General features: G+C 41.4%; 2 protein-coding genes across 3 annotated transcripts in view; one reads left to right on the forward strand and one right to left on the reverse strand.

Annotated features, from left to right (window-relative positions):
• Positions 1 to 3,628, forward strand: part of CLCN1 (chloride voltage-gated channel 1) — a 63,489-nt gene extending 59,861 nt beyond the window's left edge. Inside the window, exons 22-23 of the mRNA XM_032190247.1 lie at positions 2,135 to 2,221; positions 3,042 to 3,628. Of these exons, the coding sequence (XP_032046138.1) occupies positions 2,135 to 2,221; positions 3,042 to 3,440 (486 nt within the window). The 3' untranslated portion in view covers positions 3,441 to 3,628. The remainder of the gene's footprint in view (positions 1 to 2,134; positions 2,222 to 3,041) is intronic.
• The window catches only part of FAM131B (family with sequence similarity 131 member B), a 47,716-nt gene continuing 24,067 nt past the window's right edge, over positions 214 to 23,862 (reverse strand). The window contains exons 4-8 of one of the 2 annotated variants that reach the window (XR_004254557.1): positions 22,809 to 22,902; positions 22,019 to 22,225; positions 21,549 to 21,692; positions 18,823 to 21,126; positions 214 to 468 (exon numbers count right to left, since the gene is read on the reverse strand). Coding sequence is in view for 1 of the 2 variants with exons in the window: in XM_032208216.1 (XP_032064107.1) it covers positions 20,582 to 21,126; positions 21,549 to 21,692; positions 22,019 to 22,216; positions 22,809 to 22,902 (981 nt within the window). In the remaining variant the exon portion in view is untranslated. Of the gene's footprint in view, positions 469 to 18,822; positions 21,127 to 21,548; positions 21,693 to 22,018; positions 22,226 to 22,808; positions 22,903 to 23,862 lie in introns of those variants that run through there. The other variant, XM_032208216.1, reaches the window with a different exon arrangement.

A 23,862-nucleotide genomic window follows, 5' to 3' on the forward strand; every position in this document is an offset into this window, starting at 1 on the left:
TTTCTCCACCCCATCTATCATTGCAAGACTAGTCTATGACATTTCTTCTCCTTTTCTTCACCTCCAACTGACTCACTTTTTCCTCATCCAATTATAATTACCACCAGCTACTTGAACATCCAGACACAGAAGTAATTTTGTTCCCATACCTTTCTGTGTGATACAGTATCTGTGTGATACTAGTCTCCTGGAAAATGAAAGGTTAGAGGTTAAGACATTTGAGTACATTTATTAAAATAGCTTTTGGACACAACTTAGGATTTTCCAGACATTACACCAACAGAAGCAGTATACGCTACTATAGTGCTAGGAATATTAGCTGGAGAAATACACCCTGGTTTGTTGGTGCATAAGACTGGAATGAACACTCCTGAATTTCTCAGAGTGTTTCTGTCAGGGTGTGGAGTCTGCCTCAGCGTGTGAGAAAAGTTTCTTCAAACCAGCCTATATTATAGGCTCTTCATCAACCTGAAGCACAAGGAAAGAGGAAGCTAGGTCATACTGATGTCCAATGATAGGACCCAAGGGAACGACATGAAGCTGCAAGAGGGGAGGTTCAACCTGGATATTAGGAAAAAGGTTTTCACCAAGAGGGTGGCTGAGCACTGGAACAGGCTCCCCAGGGAAGTGATCATGGCACCAAGCTTGCTGGAGTTCAATAAGTATTTGGACAACACTCTCAGACGAATGACTTAACTCCTGAGTGTGGAGGCAGGAGTTGGACTCTGATCCTTGCTGGCCCCTTCCAACTTTGGGTATTCTGTGATAAGACTTCTAGAGTCAGTGCAGAATGACTGGAGGAAAAACAATCATTACATAAGTATATCAGGAGTAAGAGATGATTGGGGGTTCACTAAATGGAAAAGGAAATTGGTCTACTGAAGCAAAAGTGCACACTGCAAGTTTTTAATTAATATTTATTTAATGTGAACTGTCAGCTGGTGCCTTGCATTAAATTAATTACTATTATCCCAGTCTTTAGCAAAATAAGAACAGTCTAGCATATACTTAAGATGAGTTTGGTGTTTTCTAAAGGACTGATTGAAGCAATCTGAAAAATACTAGCATTTGAGAGTTTAGGGGTTACAAGAAAGGATACCTGAAGAGTGCAAATGAAGAAGGTTCCATACCTCTTTTTAAAAAGAGCAATTTGCTCTTTTTCAAATAAACTCTGAAATAACAGACATAATTTGACTTGGATGCACAAAAAAAACCGCAGGAATAAATAAATGATAAAGAAATAAAAAAGCTACTTGAGGTATGCATAGTTAGAGCTAAGTGTAACAATGCTGAAAATCAAAAGCACAGCTTATGGTGATCAAATTGTATTTAACCAGCCTGATTTTCTTTCATGCTAGGATAAAATGTCTTCTGCCAGAAGACTGACATTTTCCTTAATTTACACTTGAACATGACATTCAGCATCTCATGTGATGCTAAAGAAAAAGGCAAATAACAGCTCTGAAAGAATCACTTCATGTAAGGCCACAGGTAGAGTACAGCTCAGTTTAAAGAAACTAGAGGTTAAAAATATTCCACAGATGAGCACTGAGAATGCTGAAAGTTTCAGAAAGCATGGAGTATATTTAGGCTGAAGAACAGAAGGGTGATAGTAGTGCGATACCTGTCTTTTTCAGAAGTCTTTGTAAGAGAAAGGGAGTAACTTGTTTCCAGTGTTCCCACTGCACTGGGTAAAAAGCAAGAAGCTGAAGTTTTGACAGGAAGTATTCTGGACAAAAAGAAAAAGAAAAAAAAAAAAAAAAGGCTTCTGGTGGTAAGGAAAGTACTGGAATAAATAACCTAAGTATGTTCTGACAGTGCGTGTGATATTCAACTTCCAGCACCAAAATGAAGAAGGATCTCCACAAGTCCCTAAGTGTACAAGGAGACAGAGGATAGGAACAGAATGTGCTCTACATCATGAACACTCTCCCAACTCACAGCTTAGCAGAAGGACCAAAGGGTAGTATTTGCTATCTACAAAAGGAGAATGGAAGTAGTAGTTCTCACTGGGGTAACTTCAGTATTGTACACCTTTGGGATTCCCATTTCTAAATCACAGGTCTAGCACCAGATATCACATTACCTGTTTCCAAGGTCTCTAAAATGTTTTTGTGTGTGTGTTTTTCCTTAGACACATACATTGTTCTCATTATTGGGACTCAGCCATGCCTACATAACCAGTATGGGGAAGCTGAAGGGAGTGTTGGCTTTGGAAGAGGTAAGTACGCATTCTCTCATCTCCTAATCAACTGCAATCATCCTGTGAATCATTGTGAAACACAGGTTGTGGATCCAGCTAGGAATATGATCTAGGAATAGGACTGTGATTGCTATGTTTTCAGCTGAGTTCTGAATCACAGAATCATTTAGGTTGGAAAAGACTTCAGAGATCACCAAGTCCAACCGTTAACCCAGCACTGCCAAGTCTGCTGTTAAACCGTGTCACTTAGCTCTACATGTTTTTTGAAGACCTCCATGGATAGTGATTCAACCACTTTCCTGGGCAGCCTGTTCTAATACTTCACAACCCTTTCAGTGAAGAAATTTTTCCTAATACCCAACTTAAACCTCCTCTGGAGCAACTTAAGGGCATTTCCCCTTGTTTTATCACTTAGTGCTTGTGAGAAGAGCCCAATCCCCTCCTTGCTACAACCTCCTTTAAGGTAATTGTAGAGCATGGTAAGGTCTCCCCTGAGCCTTGTTTTCTCCAAGCTAAACAACCCCAACACTTTGGAAGCCATGTAGTGGAATGGATGACTTCCAGAGAAGGCAGCAGGGATCTACAGGCATGTTAAATGTTTTGTCTTTTTCCTGAAACTAGAGCTCTTAACTGAGTGGCTATTACTATCTCAGTGGTGCAGAATTTGTTATTTACCACAGAACAAAAATTACAATACCTGTGTAAAAGGCCCCAGAGGTGGAGATGTGACTCCATTTTTAAAGCCCTTTATTCTTGAGAGCTGATGAACTTCTGCAGTGTAGGGCTGAGTCAGTCTCCCTCTCATCCATTTTTCTCTGAATTTTTTCTCTTCTAATAGCTTCAGAAGGCAATAGAGGGCTCTACACGCTCTGGAGTTCGCCTCCGCCCTCCCCTTGCCAGTTTCCGTGATACAAACCGGACTTCAATCAGCAGTGAGAAGATCAGCCAGGCTACTCAGGCATGGAACCAGCAGGACAGCTGCATGGTGGCAGCACAGAATGCAGCAGACTTGGGGACAGAAAGCCCACTGCCTCCCTACTCAAACTCCCCACAGCCCTCTCACTTGCATGATGAAGGGGAAGGCCTGTGCTCCAATTATGCCACTGATACCGATTTGGAAGAGATGGAGCTGACAAGACCAGTTGCTGAAGACATCTCAGACATCCTCAAGGACATAAGCCTACGCTCCACTGATCTGTATGAGGATGAAGATGAGGATGAAGATGTCCCTTTATAACTGCTGTGAGCCCATCATGATCTTCCGTTGAGCCAGTCTTCTCGTGCACGCTCCTCAAACAGAAGCTTTTGGATGCTCTTGGTAACCACAGAGGATTGATTCAGCTGGGGGAAGAAACACAGCACTGGCCCTTTTTTGCTATTTTATGTGTAAATACCAGTTGGGTTATTGGACTGTATGGGTGTGCACAGGAGTCAGATGTGGACTGCAAGGTGGTTAAGGGGCAGACTCATAATGTTTAAGGCCTCTGCTTTCAGTTGAGGTGAGGTGTCTACACAATGTGTCACAAAGGATCAGAAGAGGACATGAATATTGCTGGACACAATCAGCATGTTCTGGGTCAATCTGCTATGTAAAAAGTGGAGGAGTAGCAGCTCTTCTCATTCTCCATTGGTGTTATCCTTCCAGTCACACCTGGCCTGCATACACCAGTGCAAACCAGACCTCCAGCCAAAAAGCATATTGCTGCTTCGGTCTGCAATTCTGTCCATGTTGCCACAGATCCTTTGGGATAGCTCTTACCTTGCACTCCCCAAAACATTCCCATCAAGAACATTCTTCCTCTTTCTTAATTTTTACTCTGGGATTTTCCTGGGTGGAAGTGCAGTTAGGAGCTTCTCCTCTGTCCTTTAGCTGAACCAAGCCCTAAAAACAGGTGGGAGGAAATATATTCGGTCTACATCTCATGTCTTGAATTCAGCCACAGCTTTGAGAAAAGCACTGGAAGGGAAGAAAGACTCTTTGCTTTCCTATCTCTCTAATTTTTAAATTGTACGTGGGAGCATCCTCTGTCTTGGAAGAAGAGGAGTAAAACAGCATGTATGTGCCTGTATTTCAATATCTGTGTTTGTCTCTCTAAAGCACTGTTCAAAATTTTTACAGAGTTATAGTCTTAAAATACAAGAACTTAAAATAAAATAAAAAATAAAGAACTATGGAGTGTTAGCAGGCTGACAAGAAATACAGCAGAGGCAAGCCACATTTTCTACACTTTGAAAACAAGTTATCTCTCAAGTATGCTCTTTTTGCTGGTAATTCAACCCTACCTACTTTCCACATATTTCTGCATAGCTCAGATCTGAGAATTCCAGCTCTCGCTTTTGTCAATGTCTCCACAAGTACTAAAAGTAGGGACTTCAACTCTTGTCTGCAGCATCCCTCTCTATTCCACATTTAGATCTGGAGGAGATTTTGATCTGTTTCCTGCAAAGAGATGTCTCGTCACTTCATTTCATAGATGCAAAACCTTTGCATTCAAAGATAAGATGCTGCTTTAACTCAATGTCCTTGTGGGGTTTTCTCAGTAAGTATACAGAATTTGATTTTGTCTATTCTGCAGCTTTCCTCTAGCATTCTACTTCTCTTTCAATTATGTTTTTGGTCTAGACGCTTAGACACAGTCCCAAGCAGTCCCTTGGATATGTTTCCATTTATCAGGATCAGGGGAGAAAATTAGGGTCTGAGACTATGTTCTTGGGAGTATTGCCTTGGACAGTGAGTCACATCCTCTTCCCTGATATTTATAAAAGTTTATCTTATTCAGAGTGACCAGTTTACCTTAACAGATGGTTTTCCAAAGGCTGTCTCAGAAGAAAGTCAAAAATAGTTACATCTAGCCCAGTCTCCCTAGGAAAATTCTCTTTTGGCTTTAATTCCAAGGACTGACCTTTTACCAAATTCATTTTTACGGTAGTCATGGATGGGGAAATCTGTAACCAAGTGATGGTAGAGGGAAATCTACATAGCTGGTCTCTTCGAGAGGGGGGAGATTTGCTTTTGTTCTCTGAAATTCACAGCCCACCAGCCTACTGTGTATTCTTTTACACACGGTTCCTTTGTTTAAGCTATCTAGGGACAGCCTTTCCCTGCCAAAGTGATCTTCACTTCTCTGAGGCTCACCCTGTCCTTGTGAGAAGACAGTGGCAATCTGAGGGCAAATCTCTCATTCACAGCAGCTGCCTGCCCCCCCCCCCCCCAGTGGTTTGGGGCACGTATGTGATTGCCAGGCATTAGAACACAGCCTTCCTGTTACCTTTGTGTCACTTACCCCTGCCTGCAAAGAAGAGACAACACAACTTCTATTTTTCCCAGGTAACTGTGATATTCCTATGTATAAGCAGAGAAACAACATTTCTTTTATATACCCATAAATGCACAGTGAGTGACAATACTCCAAGACCAAATCTGACCTGAGGGTCCACACACCCTGGATAAGTTTCTCCAAGTCTGCCCCTACCTTATTACCAGCAAGTACAGACTTGGTTCTGCCACATTTTGCAGCTTAGCCAAACAATTGGAATGAAACAGATAAGATGGGAAGAAACTTAGAGGCTAGAATCAATACACGTCCCCCAACTCTAGCCTGAATAAAGATATATGTTCTGCTCAAGTTCCTCACTTCTCTTATGGTGTGTTACAGAAGAACAGAGATTTGACTGGATGAGAAAGCAGATGGAGTCTAAATCAAAGCCAGAGAGTGTGTGAGTCATGACAGACAGATTGTGGGCTGGGAGAAATGAAGCTCGAACAAAAATGATTCACATGGAAGGGCTTGGGAAGCTCACAGGAAGCCACAAGCTAACCTGGAAAATTTCATGTTTTGTCACCTGAAGGTATAAGGATACAAACATGCATGAAAGCACATGCACACACACATATCTCCTCTGCTCCTATTGCCCTTAGCTGTCCCAGAGGAAATATTATGAATTGGACTTCTTTTTGTGGGGAAGAAGAAAGATGGTTGTTGTTACTGCTGCTTTTTTAAGACATCATTCAAGATCCATTACAGGTATGCCCTGTCCCCACCCTTCAAGCAGAAGCAGTATTCATCTGTGCCACTTTCTCACCAGAGAAAAAGTATGCATACATGAATGTGTACAGGGAGCCAGAAGGAGACAAAAAAAAAAAAAAAAAAAAAAAAAAGTACTGCAAAGATAGCTTGTGATGTGTGGAGATGTTTCCGCCTCCATTTTTACTAATAAAATCTTAACTGAGTTGATGCCAAGTAGTTTAGTAAGTGTGAAATGTGCAGTTAGCTGACTTTTGTCGAGAACTCTCTAAGCCTGCACCCCCTCAAGCAACCCAGTACTCCTATCCTCTGCCTCCCACCCCAAGTTTTAACTTGAAACCTTTGTCCTAAATACAAAGTGACATTGATCAGTCACTATAAAACCTGCATCCCTCATCCTATCAAAGTACGAGGCTTGGCTACCTACCTACAAAAAATCATTCTTCTCCCCAACCAAACTCCCCCCCAGATTTTGTGTCATCAATAAGACCTTCCTACTTATTTAGAAAATCAAACCTCAGCTCTACACAAAAAAAAAAAAAATCCAAGCACAAGCTTTGAGAAACAAGAAGCTCTAAGACTGTTTTGAATCACAAAAACTTGCTTTTGTCTTAAATAACCTATGCAGTTGCTTAGAATCACTCCTATTGGGCAAAGATTCGTGTAACACTAAGCTAGTCACTAACACTCAAAGCACTAAAATAGAGCTGATCTTGTTCAGCATTTTCTGCTCCAACCACCTGCTGAACTACATTTGGTATCTAACTTATAAGGAAATACTCTGTGAAGAACACGATAGTTAAAAATCCCTATCAGAGCAGAAATTTTTGGGAAATCACCACCACCACTACACACACACAAAAACCCACCACCCTTCTGCCTTCTATCTTCAACAAAAAATGTAGTCCTAATCTCAACTAATTGCCAGATTACCGATTTTCAGTTAACAAGTGCAAGAAGTTATCTATGAAATTCTAATCTAGCAAGAATTTGAACTCTTCCTTTTACATGGCATTTACATTTGAAAGCAGAAGTCCTGTTTTTAAAGTCATAAATATGAATACATTAAAAATAAGGAAAGCAGGATTAACAAGAAAACAGATTGGGCTTTGGGTGGTTATGACAAGGCTAAGAGACTTTGTCATGACTTCAATAAAGGAGAAAACACAAGGTGATGAACTATCAGACAACCAAAAAAAAAAAAAAAAAGTGCTTGAAAAAAAAAAAAACATGTAACTGTTTTTGGTTGGCATATTATTTCAGTCTATAAAAAAATAAATCTAGTTTGCTAACCCTATGGACAAAACCACTTAATATACACACAAAAAAAGAGACAAACAGAACAAAGAGTTCATAAAAAATAACTACACACACACACAAACACACCAGATATGCAAACACTGTATAGAAGTGCATGTTTTGTAGCCTGACAATACAAGCCAGGGCAATAACTAGCTAAGTAAATAAAGATCACTCTGCCAAATTAGTTCAATCCTGGTAGTGGTACAATTAAAAATACACTATTAAATATACTGTCACAATAAGCACTAAGTTGTTCCTGGCCACATAAAAGAGGATTTGGGCACAACTCTACAACTTAGTCAATGCTAGAGACCAGTAATTAATATGTCTGCGTAAAAGCCATGACAGAGCATTAGCATTCTGAAACAGATAAAAAACATTTTGGTTTATATTTTAATTTTAAGCCACATGATGCAATATTTTAAGGCTTTATTCATGGGAGACAAGCTTAAGCTAGTCTTGACCATAACTGCAAGTTCTCACTCTGTCCCCTTCCCGTACAGGCCAGTCAACCAGCCAACAAATATACACAGACGCACAAACATCACCTTTTTCAAATCAAGGGTGTGAAATACTAGGCAGCTCTGCAACTGGGTTGCCTGTGCTTTGAGCCACATCTCTTCCTCCCTCAGCTTGCTAGAAGTCAGGAAGTCCTGATGCAAACTCATAGTGCTAAAGCCAACGCAGTGGACACCCACTGTGATTAGGTTGCTGGATAATGAAGCCAGTCTCAGACAAATTTACTACGAGTTCAAGCACTGATCTTTCAGATGAACATTTGCTCACATTCCAGCAGTTCTGCTTGTGCAAACACTGTATGCTCCATATCTAGCCAACTTGAAGGACTGGACCTGATATGGAGGACAAAGAATGCTGAGAAATCCAGTAGCAAATCGATAAGGAAACAGTGTAGAGGAAATGCTTGTAGAGAACCTACGTGATGTACAGTACTGTTTGCTTTATATGAACAAAAATCTAAAAGCTGATAATATCTGGCTGTTTACTGAATAGCTACTTATTGGATTCGAAGGACAAATGATAAAATACAAGACTTACTAAAATGGCATCTGGATTAAAGTCACACAAGCTTAAGTTAGAAAGTTCTCAGTTATTCCTCACAGAAACAAATTCAAAAGACACTAATGGGAGGATTATGAGAAAATACAACTGCCAAAAATAAAAAAAAAAATCTGCTTTTTTTTTGCCCTTCTCAAACTTCTACAGTGCATTTAAAAAAATGGGCTGTGAAAAGAAATGGGAGTTGTGAGATGGCTGGATTATGACCAACTTTACCACTGAATCTTATGCTTAAATCAATTTTGCAGTTAGAATCATAGAATATCCTGAGTTGGAAGGGACCCACAGGGATCATGGAGTCCAACTCCTAGCTCCACACAGGACCACCCAAAAATCAAACCATATGTCTGAGAGCATTGTCCAAATGATTCTTGAACTCCGACAGGCTTGCTGCTGTGACCACTTCCCAGGGGAGCCTGTTCCAGCCTCCAACCACCCTCTCGGTGAAGAAACTTTTCCTGATACCCAGCCTGAATCATGCTTGTTGCAGCTTGTTGGCATTCCCTCTGGTCCTGTTGTTGGTCACCACAGAAAAGAGATTGCTGCCTGCCCCTCTGCTCCCCTCATGAGGAAAGCTGTAGGCCACCATGAGGTTGCCCCTCAGTCTCCTCTTCTGTAGGCTGAACAAACCAAGTGACTTCTGCCACTCCTCATATGACTTGCCCTCCAGACCCTTCTCCAACTTCATAGCCTTCCTTTGGACACTCTCTAAGAGTTTTATGTATTATATTGTGGCACCCAAAACTGCACCTGGTACTTGAGGTGAGGCTGCACCAGTGCAGAGTACAGCATGACAGTGACTTCCCTCAACCAGCTAGCAATGTCGTGCTTGATGGACCCCAGCATACACTGTTGACTCATATTCAACTTGCCATTGATCAAAACCCTCTGGTGGGGCTGCTCCCCAGCCTCTCATCTCCCAGTCTGTACTTATATCCAGGGTTGCTGAGTCCCATGTGCAGAATCTGTCACTTGCTTTTGTTAAACTCCATATTGTTGGTGATTGCCATCCCTCTAATTTGTCAAGATCTCTCTGCAAGGCCTCTCTACCCTCAAGGGATTCAACAGATCCTCCCAATTTAGTAACATCTATGATTTACAAACCCGCTTAGTGTTACTTCAAGTCCTGCATCCAAATAATTTATGAAAACAATGAAAAACAGATGGCCCTAAAATGGAGCCCTGGGGAACCCCACTAGTAACTTGTTGCCAGCCTCAGGTAACCCCATTTACTATAGCCCTTTGAGTCTGACCCATCAGCCAATTATTCACCCATCAGATTATGTTTTTGTCTAGTCAACGTGCTGAACTTTCTGTACAGAAGGATACTGTAAGAAACTGTATCAAAAATATTGCTGAAATCCAAAAAGATTACCTCAGCTGCCTTCCCTTGGTCAAGTAGTCAGGTAACCTTTTCATAAAAGGATACTAAGTTCGTTAAACAGGACTTTCCCTTCATGAACCTGTGTTGACTATAACCAGTGACTGCATTGTCTTTCAGGTGTTTTTCAATAACTCCCAGAATAATCTTCTCCATAATTTTACCAAGCACTGAAGTGAGACTGACAGGCCTGTCAGGGTCTTCTTCCTTGCCCATCTTGAAAACTAGGATAGTATTTGCCAGTTGTCAGTCAACTGGGAGCTCTCCAGATTTCCCAAAGCACAGAAAAATAATTGAGAAAGGTCTTGTGATGATATTGACTCCCACTGGGCCTCATAGACTTATATGCATCCAGCTGGATCAGCAGATCCCACACAAGTTCAGAGTCGGATTGGACTTTTTAATTACCACAGTCACAGTCCTCCAACTCAGGCTCCAGGGGTCCCAGGGCCCATCCCAGGTGCTGAAGACAGAGGTGAACAAGGCATTAAGCATCTCTGCTTAGTTTATGTTGCTATTTGTGAGGCGAGTATCCTCATAGTGTAGCAGACCAGTGCTGTCTCTGGACCTCCTTTTGTTGATAATAATATGGCACAGAAACTATGAACTGTCTGAAGGACTATACAGAAAATAACCTTGCAGCTGGCAAAGTGCAGAGCCAGTGAGGTGTACAGTAAGAATTGTGCCCTTTTTATTTACTCTTTTCATTAATTACTTGAAAAAGTAACTTAAGAGAGCTTGTAAGACTGTAAGATGAGAGAAGCATATAGTAGATTTGCCATCTAGTCTAAGCAGAAAAATGCGAGGGAAGTGGAAATGAAAGTCTGGGACAGATACCACAGAGTGAGATTCATGCTGGTGCTAAGCAGCTAAATCCAGAGAAGCATTTAACTGAGGGATAAATCTAGACTAGAACGATGATAAAAGAGTTCTGTTAGGTAAAACATTCAGCAGTTTCACACTATCTTTGTAGCATAATGTGAAATTAAGAAGAAAAAAAAATATTCCTATACTGAAAGTACCCCTTCCAAGCTCAGAGTTGTTTGTTGTTTTTTTTTTTTTTTTTTTTTTTTTTCCCAAGGACTCAAGTCTTAAATGTATGTGGAATAAGTGATTTAATTCAAGACATTACATTAAAAAAAAAAATACAGTGACAATTTAGATGCCATTTGGAGGTAGGGGAGGGAAAACAACAACAAAAAACAATGAGAGTGAATACAACGGGACTTTCAGGAGTGGAGGGGGGGGAATTAAAGGAGTTAAAACACAATTAAATATATGAACGTAATTAACAGAATTATGCAGATATACATAACAAAGGATGGATGAGAATCTATTCAGCAGGTAAACTGGGAGAAGATTAATTTCAAATAGAACACAAAAAGCAAAGATCTGCTAAGTCCTGATTGTGAAATACAGTATGCCTTACGCAGGTCGAGTGACACTGTTTAGTCCCTGAAAGAACCAGTGGAAAAGTGCAAATAAATATCTTCACAAGGAAATAAACATCTTTCATGTCTAGAACTTAGAATTCTCATATGATTAACAAAGTGCTACTGGATCTGGCCTAACATCCTAAATCCCTCTAGGAAGAGGCAGATGACACAATAATATTGGAATTGCAGAGTTGCTCCTTTCCAGGAAAAAGGTATTTCCTTTTCCAACCAATTCCCTGAACTGTTATGAGGACACCAGGCTGAGAAGTGCTGATTTAAAAATAAACCATGAAACCAGAGTCTTGCTACTAATGGTAAATGCATATGCCACCCCACCATCAGATTTCTCTTTGTGTCTCATTCTAACCTGCTGTTGTGAAACTGTACCAACTGTACCAGTTGTGTCTGCACATCACCAGTACCAGGATAAAACTTACACGCATCATCTGGTAAATGCTTTTCCAGTGCAACAGGAAAACTCACTTTGTGCTAAACAAGAGGATCCTGTCAATGTGATGCTGTCTATCATCAAATCTGTCACAATGGCCTGGGATTTGTTTCATGGTAGCCAAGCGAGATTTTAACCCTGCATAGTTGAACAGATGATGTTCTTATCTTCACGTTGAGAAATAGTATATTTCTTATTATGGGATGTTTCTCCAAGCCACCATGGATTCTTTTCAAGGCCCTTAATCAGACAACCTCATTGAGACCCACCCCTGTTCCTATGATTCTCTTTTCTCAGACGCAACTCCCATGGAACCAGTCCCACAGAAATAAAACACTTCCACCAGCCAGGATGGCAAGACCACATTCTGTTTAATAACAACTCCATAAAGGACTGTACATGCTATTTTGAGCTACCTCCCCCTATTTAATGTGGTTGCTGCCACATACAGGCATGGAGGTGTAGAGTGCCATATAGTTTCCTAAGTCTATATGTAGTGTGTGTACATGTATGTATGTGTTTGTACTTGCATGTATTTATATATAACTTTGTAGAAGTGTTATCTTAGAAGTCACATTATCAAAACATGCGAAGTATATTCAACAAAAATTTTCAGGCAAACATGTTTTGGAGCTGGAAGACCAAAGGCAAATCAGACTCATTTTAGTTATTAAGGGCTAGTGTGGGACAAGGTAGGGATGAAAGCTTACAATAGTGGACCCCTTTCTCTTTTTTGTTTTACTTCCATTCAGTACTTTCACCCCAGACATTAATGCACTTCTGTAAACACTAGCTTGAAAGAATACAGATAATCACCATGCAGCCTCCCCCTACAGAAAATGTGTATGGATTGGAGCAAAAGTCTTAAAATTGCTTTGCTGCAACCTCCACTGTCCCATACACTTATGATAAAGCAGTTTCAGACACTGAGAATACAACATTTGAAACCCCAAACCTTAGTTACTTTTAAACGTGCTTCAGGAATCCATTCCCCACACCACTACTGAGATTCCCATCCACCACCCCTGTATGTCTCAAATCCTCAGTCTGGACCCTCCCATACGTGAAAAAAAGCTGAAACAAGATAAACCCTATTCTCTGTGAAATTACTTTTGAGTCCCAACTTTATAGCATAGGGATTCCCAGAGGCCTCCAATCATGCACAACATCCACAAATCAGAGAAGAGAAATTGAAGTCAAACAAGAATATATATCTGCAAAAGAGCTTTTGGCTTGCTACATTGCTCAAACATGCAATATCTGAAAAGAAGGGAAGTCCACCTGTACTTGCTCCATGGAAGCTCAGCAGAGCTCTAGGAAAGGGTTCTTAACCTTCTGACCTCCAACAGGATTGGATTTCCATGTCCAATGAAAATGAATCCAGAAAGCTAATGAATCTATACTAGATGCTTTTATCTCATTAAAAGTAAATCTTGGTGCACAATCTTGTTTCAGTAATGGAAAAAATCCTTTTTAGATTGTTTGTCTGACCAGGATGGACATTTGTTCCCTTAGAGGAAAGCAGAAACAAGGCTAATACATTCAGAATGTCCCCAATCAAAAGAGATGAGGCAAATGCTCACTAACATTCTTTCCACAGAACACTGCAACCCCTTTCTTTTGAGAAGACAGGTATCAGTAGGTAACTCCCTTGATGTCTGCAGAGAACATTCTCACTTGAACAAGTTTTCATAATTTCACAAAACAAGTCTACAGTTTTAGTAAAAATAGTCTTTCACAGGGAGTCCTGGCCTGACTAAATTTTTCCTCTTCCAGCAATGTGTATCTGTACTGGCAAAAATCATAATTCCTTTTTCTGTTGGTCTATATTATATATGAGTAGACCTACACTGACATTCATGGAGCTTCTTTTGATTGCCAAGGAAAAGATTACTACTTTGTTCCCTATGCAGGGGAAAAAAGTAAGTACAAGTATGCAAACAGGCCCTAACGTTCTAGCACAGGTATTCTATGTCCATTTGATAACATAATAACCATTTGTCTTCATCCCTACCCCAGTCAACTCTTGGAGGTTCAAGACTCTTTCTGAGATGAGGTGAGACATCCCTCTGTCACAGATGTCCAGCTGCTCTCTTCCGTTCCTGTGCAGATTTACTACTATTTAGTGTGGGAAAAACCTGTGATATAGAAGAGGCACCTGACATTGACTTTTCCGCTTGCATTCATATTTGAGACTGTACTTTAATGACTATAGGCTGTGCTACATATACATTTAGTTCTAATAGACACCACTTTACTAACATATTTCCTATTTTTTCCTTTCCCTGAGCCATGGCATAGCAATCTTTCCCCATAAAATTGCTATAGGGGAGAGGAATCAAAGCTCTGTATAGGAATGGATTTATTTTTTCTTTCCATTCCTTTTATTTCCCTTTGAAAAAATTCAAAGCTAGTTTAAGGGAAATACTAGATTGTTTAGAGTTATCGGAACAAGGAACTTCTATCCAGAAGGAATTAGAAGGAAGAGGTTTAGACTGCAAGATAGTAGGGACTTAGGCAAACTGAATAGATTGATGTTGCACAGATCAGAGTTACAATTAATAACCTTGCCCCCCCTGCTCTCCACAATTGTTAGAGGTGGATTTATTTCAGTTTGTTTCTCTTTCTAGGCAATTACCAATGCAACAGTAAAGGTAAACTGAGCCAAATTTAGGTATTTTGCTTTTCTGCTAGAGACAAAATTCACATTGACTTTATTTGGACAATAAGTAAGTTCTTATCTGGAGTATTTCTTAATGGTTCCCCTGAAGAATTAAGCATGTGGTGAACCATTTTTCAAAGACAATGAAAAAGAAGCCAGCAGCTGGCCTAGTTCAGAAAGGTGTCTTTCCTTTCTCTCTGACAAAAAGTGTGGCCTATAATAAGGACTGCCATGAGTTGTGCCAGTCCTGGAGCTACGGCTAGTGTAGCAGTTCTCTACCTGGTTCCCTTCTGCCTGTAGTCTGGCACAGAACTTCCTACTTCTGTTTTATAAAAATAAACTTCAAGTTTTTCTTGATCTTTTTCCCAAGCCTCTCTCTCAACTTCTTCCCCTCACTGGCTACACTTCTTGCCATTGCACCAAGCACACATAGTCGTCTACAAGTTTGGCCTGTTGCACCCTGCCTTTCCCCACCACCATACCTCACACCTGTCAAACAAAGAGAACAGTTTCCTTCTCTTCAATCGTCTTCAGGCCTTCAACTAACTGTTTTTGCTGGACATAGTACATCATGCACAGACTCTGCCTAGGTATGAAAAGCCATTCTGAATCTCACACTAGATTGGAACTGGCTTAAAGACAGGGACAAACCTCACCTCCAATATCTGTGTTTCAGTCCTGCACAAGGCTCTTCCTCTTATAATTACAGGAAAAGACACCTCAGTATCTTTAGCTGCTGTGGAGTGTAATCACTGAGTACATCAGTGATTTGTGCGTATCAGTTTTATGAATTTCAAGGGTATGTCAAGTTACTCAAGGCCTCCTGCCTGATTGCAAGGGATTATTTCAAAGGATCCTGTGGAAGAGGAGGGAACCCAAAATCAGATTACAGCACTAAAAATTCTAAGGAAAATGCTAGGGAAGGAGAATAGGGGCGGTATATCCTCTCAGGTTTCCCAGGTGGGTTTCTTTTTCTTTGACAGAAATTTCACGTTCAGCTTAAAACAATTTAAGTTTCATCTGCAGCCAGAGAAACATCATTCAACATAACCATCTGCACATTTCACAGGACCTCAGTGATGCATGCCTCACCATGTAAAAAATACAGGTTGCTGATCCCACTGAAACTTATTTTGGTAGGAGATGTGGTTAGTTTTCAATGGTGCCAGTTCCTGAGCAGCCAAATGAGTGTTAGTACTTGTGCTTTTTAGGCAGCAGAAGTATACAGCTGGTGATGAGAGAAGGGAGGAAGCATGACAGCTTCTTTTGTCAGCTTCGACTTATCACAGCAATGCCATTTCAAAGTGCACTTTCACAGTTTTCCTAGCCTAATATAAAGGCCAGCTACTGAGAATAATGCTCACTCTCCCTCTGCTCACACCTGTTCCCTCTTGCTTATTTTAGAAAGGTATAAGCGACCTGACTTGTTATGAGGTCAGCAGCATGCTAGCGTCTGTACAAGAACTGTGGGAGATGGGTACAGTTAGGGTAGAGGGCTACCTCCTTCACAACAGCATCCCATTTTGATCATCTCAGAGGTATGGTTAAATTTTGTTCTCTGCTGCAAGTTTATCACGAAAGGTGATGTTAAAGTCTTAGAGAGGTAAGGGGGGTGGGGGCAGAAGAGGGAAAGTGGAAGTGGTGACTTGTCAGTGGCTTCACAGAAGCTGCTGATTTAGAGACACAGAAACTAAAGCAGCAGATTGACTTCTCAACCCCAAAGCCTAAGGTAATGGGGTTGAAAAAATTCACAAGGCTTGTCAAGAAAGCCTAAAACTTATATAAAGAATAACTTACGTAAGCTTCTCTTGTATGGTCCTTGACTTTGAGGTTTGGACTGCGCAAGCAAAATGATTCTTTGAGTCATTGTAATCCTAGGGCCCTGAAGGAAAGGATCCCACACTGTAAAACCCAGCAGGGCCCGTAGACCTCATGTGACTGATGAATAGGAAGGGTGCAACCCAGTGTGCCCAAACATGGTGGACTCTACTGGATTTTAAGTGGAGAAAATAAGATCTGCCCTCCCCCTAAGTCATACAACCACAGCAACAGAAGCACTAGCACTGTGACATTCCTAACACCAGCACTGGAAAAAGAGCAAGGGGGGCAATTAAACAATCATTTGATATTCATCAAATTACATAAATGGTCATACAGGAAAGAGTTACAGCTACTGGTAGATAAGCAGAGGCTCAAACCAATGTCTTGGTGGTCCTAACATGCCACAGTTCCCTAGCCCCTTTTTTCTTTTATTTTTTTTTTTTATCAAGGTCTGTGGGATACAATGTTCATGTGCCATTCAGCAATTCCCTAACTCACCCAGCTGCTCTACATTTGGGTAAGCTAGACACTATGCCTTAGAGATGAAACATGTTCCTGTCCTATGTTTAGTCTGCTATGAGGCAATCATTACCCATACATTATTAGGGCATACTCAAACTGCTGGCCCAAAGGTGCTGGCCCAGTGCTTGCTCCAAATCTTAACATATTTTCTGCCAAGATTTTGCCAATCTTATTTTCCTATTCCTTCCTCCAATCCAGTCTCTGGGTTTAAATGAAGTAGTATAGCTGGCCAAAAATAGGCAATCAAGGGAAAAGGAAGATAGAATTTTCTTACAGTGGAATCTGAGTTTTCTTTCAGATAGGGTCACATGTTTAACCCTTCATTCATATTCACTATAATAACAGCAGTAGCTCCTGTTGAAGTCAAAGGCTTTGAGATGCTGGTAAGGAGAAAAAAAAAAAAAATCTATCTTTACTGCTTCAAGAAATATCCAAAAACTATGTAGTGCAGCTCTGGTCTGAAAAGGACCTGTATAAACAAACAGTAGAGCTCAGTTTCTTAGTAACCCCAGATCAAGCATACTCAGCTTACCTCTCCTTCTTATTTTCAGCCTCATGGGTTCAATTTGCACTCTGAGTATTTGGCTGGACTCCCTCCAACTCATTTACCCTTACCAGCATAAAGAACTGCAGGCCAAATTTTTCTCACAGAGCACCTGTGCCCTCCATATGCTTCAATAGGTATAGCTATATAATAGTGGCTTTTCTGGAAAATGTACAGTAAGTTCCAGGTCCCTCTCTCTGATACTGGATACACAGAAGCAGCAGGCTTGTTACCTAAGAAAAGGCCAGGTTATACAAACCATTTTCAAATTATATTCAAACTGCCTTTCCAGTCCAGCTCTGGATGCTCACTCAGGTTGCAACTGATTATGGGTAGGCCTGCTATCTCTAGTCAAGCTCCTTGCAACTGGAGAGGAAGATACATTTCTCTTTTGGATTGTGGAAGAGGTCATGAAATTTTATTCACAGAAAGTCATGGTCTTTATGAAAAAGCTTTATAGAATTTAGAAAACTTTAAAGTTTTTACAGAGAGTAGTCTTGAAACCTGTCAGACTTCACAGAGAATAAGTGTATCTACAGGTTGCTAGACATAAGATTATGAAATTATAAAGCAGGGTATGATTCTCTATCCCATTCCATAGAAAACCGGAAAACTCAACAAGTTTTCCCCTGGTATTGAACTCCACAGAATTTTTCTACAAATTCAATATTTTATATATATATATATTTATATATTTTTTTGCATTTTTTACTGTGTAGATCTTTCCCTCTCACTCCCTTGCATGGAGAAAATGTACATCTTTTAGACATTGATCAAACACCTTAGTAAGTGTATCACATGTCCACATTAAAAGAAAAAAGTCCTGGACAAGTTGGCCCTCTCACCTTAGTCCTATAAATAACACAGAGAGATCATTTGAAGCTATTCTGAAAGCTACCATAAACATCCAGATTGGTCCTGGAGAGGCACATGGGAACAAAACTGTGAGAAAAAAGCAATAAACCCAAATTTTCTCCCACAAAGAAACATACTAGACCATTCTGTATCCCTGAAGGTTTTTAGAAACAGAAATAATTAACACTTGCTCATTTGACACCTGATTAAGTGTCCTTGGCACTTGCCTTGTCACCTGTTCTGGTTTATGTCGTTTCATAGGCCCTGATCCCTGACTAGGCTCAAGATAGTTCAGGAAAATGAACTAGCATTGATCCTGCAAAACCTGTAGATTCATCTTTATGAAGTGCTGCTGCCCAGGAGAGGTTAGCACCTGAATGTGTAAACATTTGTACAAAGATACTGAAAGTTCATCATTCAGGAGAAGAGCTACCTCCTAAGACAGATGTAAGCAAGCCCAAGGAAATGGGTAAAAAAAAAAAAAAAAAAAGGAAAAAAGGTCACAAAAGATTTTATCTCTTACCTATACCAAATTATCAATCTTACTTTAATATCCAAAGGTCTTTTCCTTTAGAGGAGCAATGGAGAGGGAAGACAGATCTTCTTGACATGGTCTTGGCTAGAAAGACTTGGGAGTTCATAGAGGAGTTCCCTCTTCATGCAGCTGCCTGTGTAAGTGGGAGAAAGCTGAGTAGGGTAAAGTTCCACCTGAGAGGAGACAGTTTCAGGGTAGGGTAAATTTCTACCTTGAGACAGGTTTTCAATTTCCTTTCAAAGTCCCTCCCCTGCAAAAAGAGGTCTGTAGAAACATGGTGAGCAATTGCAAGAGACTGAACTCCCACAAGTCAATGAACCATTTTTTTTAACAAAACAAACGAACAAAACAAAAACAACAACAACAACAAAAAAAAAGTAACCCATACAAATAGGAAAAAACTCCTAAAATCAGCTTTTTCCACTCCTGAAAAAGAGATGGAATGTGAAAAGAAACAGATCAAGGGTTGAGCACTATTTACATTTCTTGGGGGCAGGAAAACAAAAGAAGTCAGGAATATAGTCAGGAAGAAGAAAGAGGAAGAAACATCCTCTCTAGCCTCTTTCCTCCATCTACATTTGGCACTGCAGAAGGAGTGGCAGAAATGGGAGAGGTGCAGTATTTCTGATACTGGAGTACAGGCTTTTACCACTATTAACTGCTTTTTTAGGAACACTTAACCAGCAATATAAAAAGTTTTTTAAAAAAGCAACAACTGAAAATTCCACTGTAAACTGGATATCTGTGATCTCATAGTTGTACACACTATTCCTGGATCTGCTGCCTCCCCATGCTTCTGGCAAAGGAAAAGACAGAAGGATGCAGCAGCAGCACCAAGATGGACATGTTCTCAAGCCCTCTGCAAGAGTCAGCTTTTTATGACTGTCTCCGTAGCTGAAAATGTTCTTTCCACTGGCATCCAGTGCTCAGTGCCAAAAGGACACACCACTCTTGCCAGCTCCTAGGAAGGTAGGAATGTCAAAGACAGAAACAAATAAATGAAAGACTAGAAAGAAAGAAACCAAAGCGTGAGTATCTCAGAGCAGGGTTAGATTCGTATCTGCATCCATTCTTTCATGCCACAGTAGAGCCATGCCCACAGATCCACACCATCTGTACTGCAACACAGTGTGTGCCCACGGAGCGCAGTCTGTATCCATTGAGCCTACGATTTCATATCAAGGTGCTATTGAGGATCTGGTTACACAGCAAATCCTTCATCTCAGTACAGTCTATATTGAATACAGCCTTATTCTCTGCGTCAGCCATAATCACTATACTAGTGCAATCTATATTTGTAAAGCCATATCTTCATTTAAAACAGTCTATATTCATATATTCTATCAAAGGGCATCAAGTCCACAAAGCAACATCCATTTGGCCAGGCTGGATTCTAGCCCCATAGCCACTCCCTATATCAAGCCTGTCTTATCAGCCATATCCCCAGTACCAGAAGTTTGTATCCAGAGCCAAGACTTTGTATTTATAACATTTAAACATGATTTACCAATCCAGATCTCTCCAAGCACCTCACGTGCATTGCCCAGAGCAATGAAAATAGAAAATATACATGTATGTCCACACCAGAGGGAAAGGTCTTCATGTGTCAATCACTCTGAGATTTTCCTTTTGTTTAAAAAAATAATTAAATGTAGGAATGTAAGGTGTGTCTGCTCGGAAGTACAGGGAGCTGGAGAGAAGAATTTCTGTCGTTTCATTCCTCGTCACCCATCTCTTTGTTCAGCATTAATGAAAATTTCACAAAAAGCATCAGTTGTTTGTTTCTCCCTCTTCCTCATCAAAGGATTGAACCCCAGAGGAGGTGACATCTGAGACTTTGCGGCTCAGAGCAGCATGTTCCAGCTCCTCTCGAGGAGACAGAGATTCCAGGTCCCGGCATACTACATCATCCTCCTCTGGAGAGGGCTTCTTGTTTATGAGAGGAGCCTTCTCCAGCTGTGGGTGCCCTTCGTCCTCAACATGGTCCTCCATGTAGGTGCTGGACTCAGCCCCATCCCCACCCTGAGCAGTCTGCAGGGGCCACACATGGACCAGCCCTGTGCTCTGGATGAAGTTTTGCTCCTGCTGCTGTGGCTGCAGCTGTTGCTGCTGGAGAAGACCGCTCTGGATCAAAATACTTTCCTGAAGGTTTGTCTGAGACTCATCGAAATTCTGGCCTAGGTAGGAGCCAGTTGCTGGAGAAGCGATGAGGGACTGGTCACTGGTCTCCCAGGCATCAGATGAACCTAAGCAATACATGCCCTGTGAGACATAGGAATGAGGCCAGCTATCATACTGTGTCTGGGCCATATGCTCTGCAGGAAAAGGAAGGAAACAACAGACAGTTAGACACGGTAATCCAAGCTGGTTCATTCAGATAGCTTGGATGTCTGTAAATGGTACTGTATTGGACAGGGTTGATAAATCGTTTTGAGGAGAGGAGGGTGAAGAGGAGAGGCAGTACTAGGCAGTAGGCATATGAACATGACTATACCCACAAGCAACTGCAAGAGCTAGTGGCTCTCCACAGTTGTGCCCAAAAAGCCAAAGGAACTGGGCTTTGGAGCCTCTCTGCTAATGTCAGATTCCTTGGGGTGCAAATAGGTGATGCCTCTGCTAGATTCCAACCCTGGAATTTGACACTGCAGAATAAAACAGGGCAGATGGAAGTACAGTGACATGACACCAAGAGCAGAAAAGGGGTCTTTCAAGATTAGCAAGAGGTGCTGGAGCTCACCTTGGCTCTCCATTAGCTCCTGATAGTTCTCAGAGTAGTTGCCTGCTGGATTCTCCTGATTTGAGTTTACACTCACATCCTCACCATCCATAGAGGACCAGGCCATGAGAGTCGCCTCTGATATAGCAAATTGCTCCATCACTCCTGTACCAAAAGAGACGTGGAGGGGGAGCAGTGATGCATGAATGCCTCCACCTTTCACCACCCTCTTAAATCTTACCTCTTGGTCCCTCTGTCCCACTATGGTCCAATATCAGCAATGCCCATCACCCATAGTTGGCCCTTGCTGTCTACACTTTGCATGCCATTGACAATACTCCAACCACAGTCTCTCATCTCCTTCTGCCACCTGAACCACCCAGAGACATTCCTAAGTGTGTTTTTTGAGGATCCTGCACATTGGTATCCCAGTGATTCTGCTCTGGGCCATCCCAACCAACCCAATTCACATGCAAAAAAGTCAGAACTACCTGCAAGGAATCGGGCCTCCTTTTCACCGTCACTCAGGTCTGAGTAGGCATCAGCATCTTTGCGTGCTGTCTCATGCGTGTGCTGCTGCTGCTGGCTGTTACCTTTACCCCAGCCTTGCCATTCAATCATGTGAGCCACACGGCCTTGGCCCATAGCCGTTGGCTTTGTGACATGGTCCTTCATGCTGCGGGATATCCCTAAGGGGCCAGACATTAGAAAACAAGGAGGGGCTATTACACAGCTCCAAGGTTGTTTGCCTCTCTGTTTACCTCTCTTGGAAGTGGGGTTTCTCCCCTCCTTTCCTGACAGGGTTCAGGCCTTGGGTTGGGCGTCTCCCACCTTTCACTGTATCCCTCTCCAGGAGAGTTTCTCCATCTGTCCTTGGACTGGTTCTCAGGAGGGGGAAAAAGAGGAAACCCCAAATATGAAAGACCATTTCCTTCCTTGCCTAGAATCCATTTGGGACAGAGTTGGGCATGAGTGATGAAACCTGGAAGTGAACAAACTAAGAAATAGAAAATGGGGTTAAACCCAAGACAGTTTGAGGGGAAACAATTGAGGATGTCTGAGCTGGGGTGCGTGGTGAGAAGCAAAATCTGTTTCTTGGAAAGTGCAAAAGCTAAGAGATTTCTATATCTCTAACCATGGTGGTAGAGGCTGCTCTAAGGCCTAGAAAAGGCATGAGTAAGAAGGGAGCAGTTGGGAAAGCAACAGGGAGCTATAAGAAGAGGCCTTGAAGGCTTGTGGAAAGAAGCTGCCAAGGATAAACCCAGGTTTTAAGGACCTCACCAGAGAAAGACGATTTAGCCAAAGCCCCAATCCCATAAGCATTGGAGTTGCGTTTCAGCTTGGGGAGGATGGAGGTCGTATCTTCCATGGAGAGCTGAAAAGAGAGAGAATATGAAGAAATATATAGAGGAAGATGAAAAGAAAGTGAATGGAAGTAAGATATCAGTTTAAGAATTCCAGAAGGTAGAGGGAAGATGAAGAGCAGAAGCAAGCAACAAGAAAGGGCAAAAGAGGAGATGAAAAAATTAGAAGCTATTTAACCAACATTTGATAGTGCATAGCTGTGGGACTGAGTGAGGCAAGGTCAGTGGCAGAGACAGAAGCAGGCTGTGAGAGGCCTCCCTTTGGCTGCTGCCAGTCCTCTATGGACATGCTGCACTGTTCTTGCTCTTCGTCAGAGAGGCAAAGCATGGCTGATGGACAACCAGGGAGCTTACAGTGAGGAGCTGACAATGTGATAGGCAAGACACACCAATATGCATTGCACTACAGATATTATTTTATATGTTGCTTTTGGTGTTAATTTCCTCTCATATTTTACATGGTCTTAAAATGAACATGACTATATCAGTGGTGCATCTTGTTTCATTCAAGCACCTACAACTACTAGTAAAGAAATGAGGTCAATTCCAGTAAATTTCACTCTATTCTCTTTCTTCATCCTAAATCCCTGAATAACAAGGACAGGCAGCAGTCATAAACACAATAAAACACAGTTTCTCAAGATGAATTCATCAGGCTTCTTCAAAGATGCCAGGCATTGCATTTGAGGCTAAATTTTCATAAGGGCTACAGAAGCATTGCTTTTGCTCTTCATTTCAGCCTCTAAAACTCAAGTCCACCATGTTCATACTCAGCATCCAAACACAAAGATACTCAAAAGTAGTGACCATGACAGTGGAAATTTTAAAACCTGATCTGAAGCAACCATTTGGCCATAGGTATAGACCTCATGAAAGCTGAGAGGAGCAGGAAGTCAAATAATCTCAGACAGTCAAATAATTGGAGGCAAAGACAAGCATTGATATCAAACTGCATATAATCCCAGTCAATT

Source organism: Aythya fuligula, chromosome 1 (assembly GCF_009819795.1).
Source record: "Aythya fuligula isolate bAytFul2 chromosome 1, bAytFul2.pri, whole genome shotgun sequence".
NCBI classification, from domain to species: Eukaryota; Metazoa; Chordata; class Aves; order Anseriformes; family Anatidae; genus Aythya; species Aythya fuligula.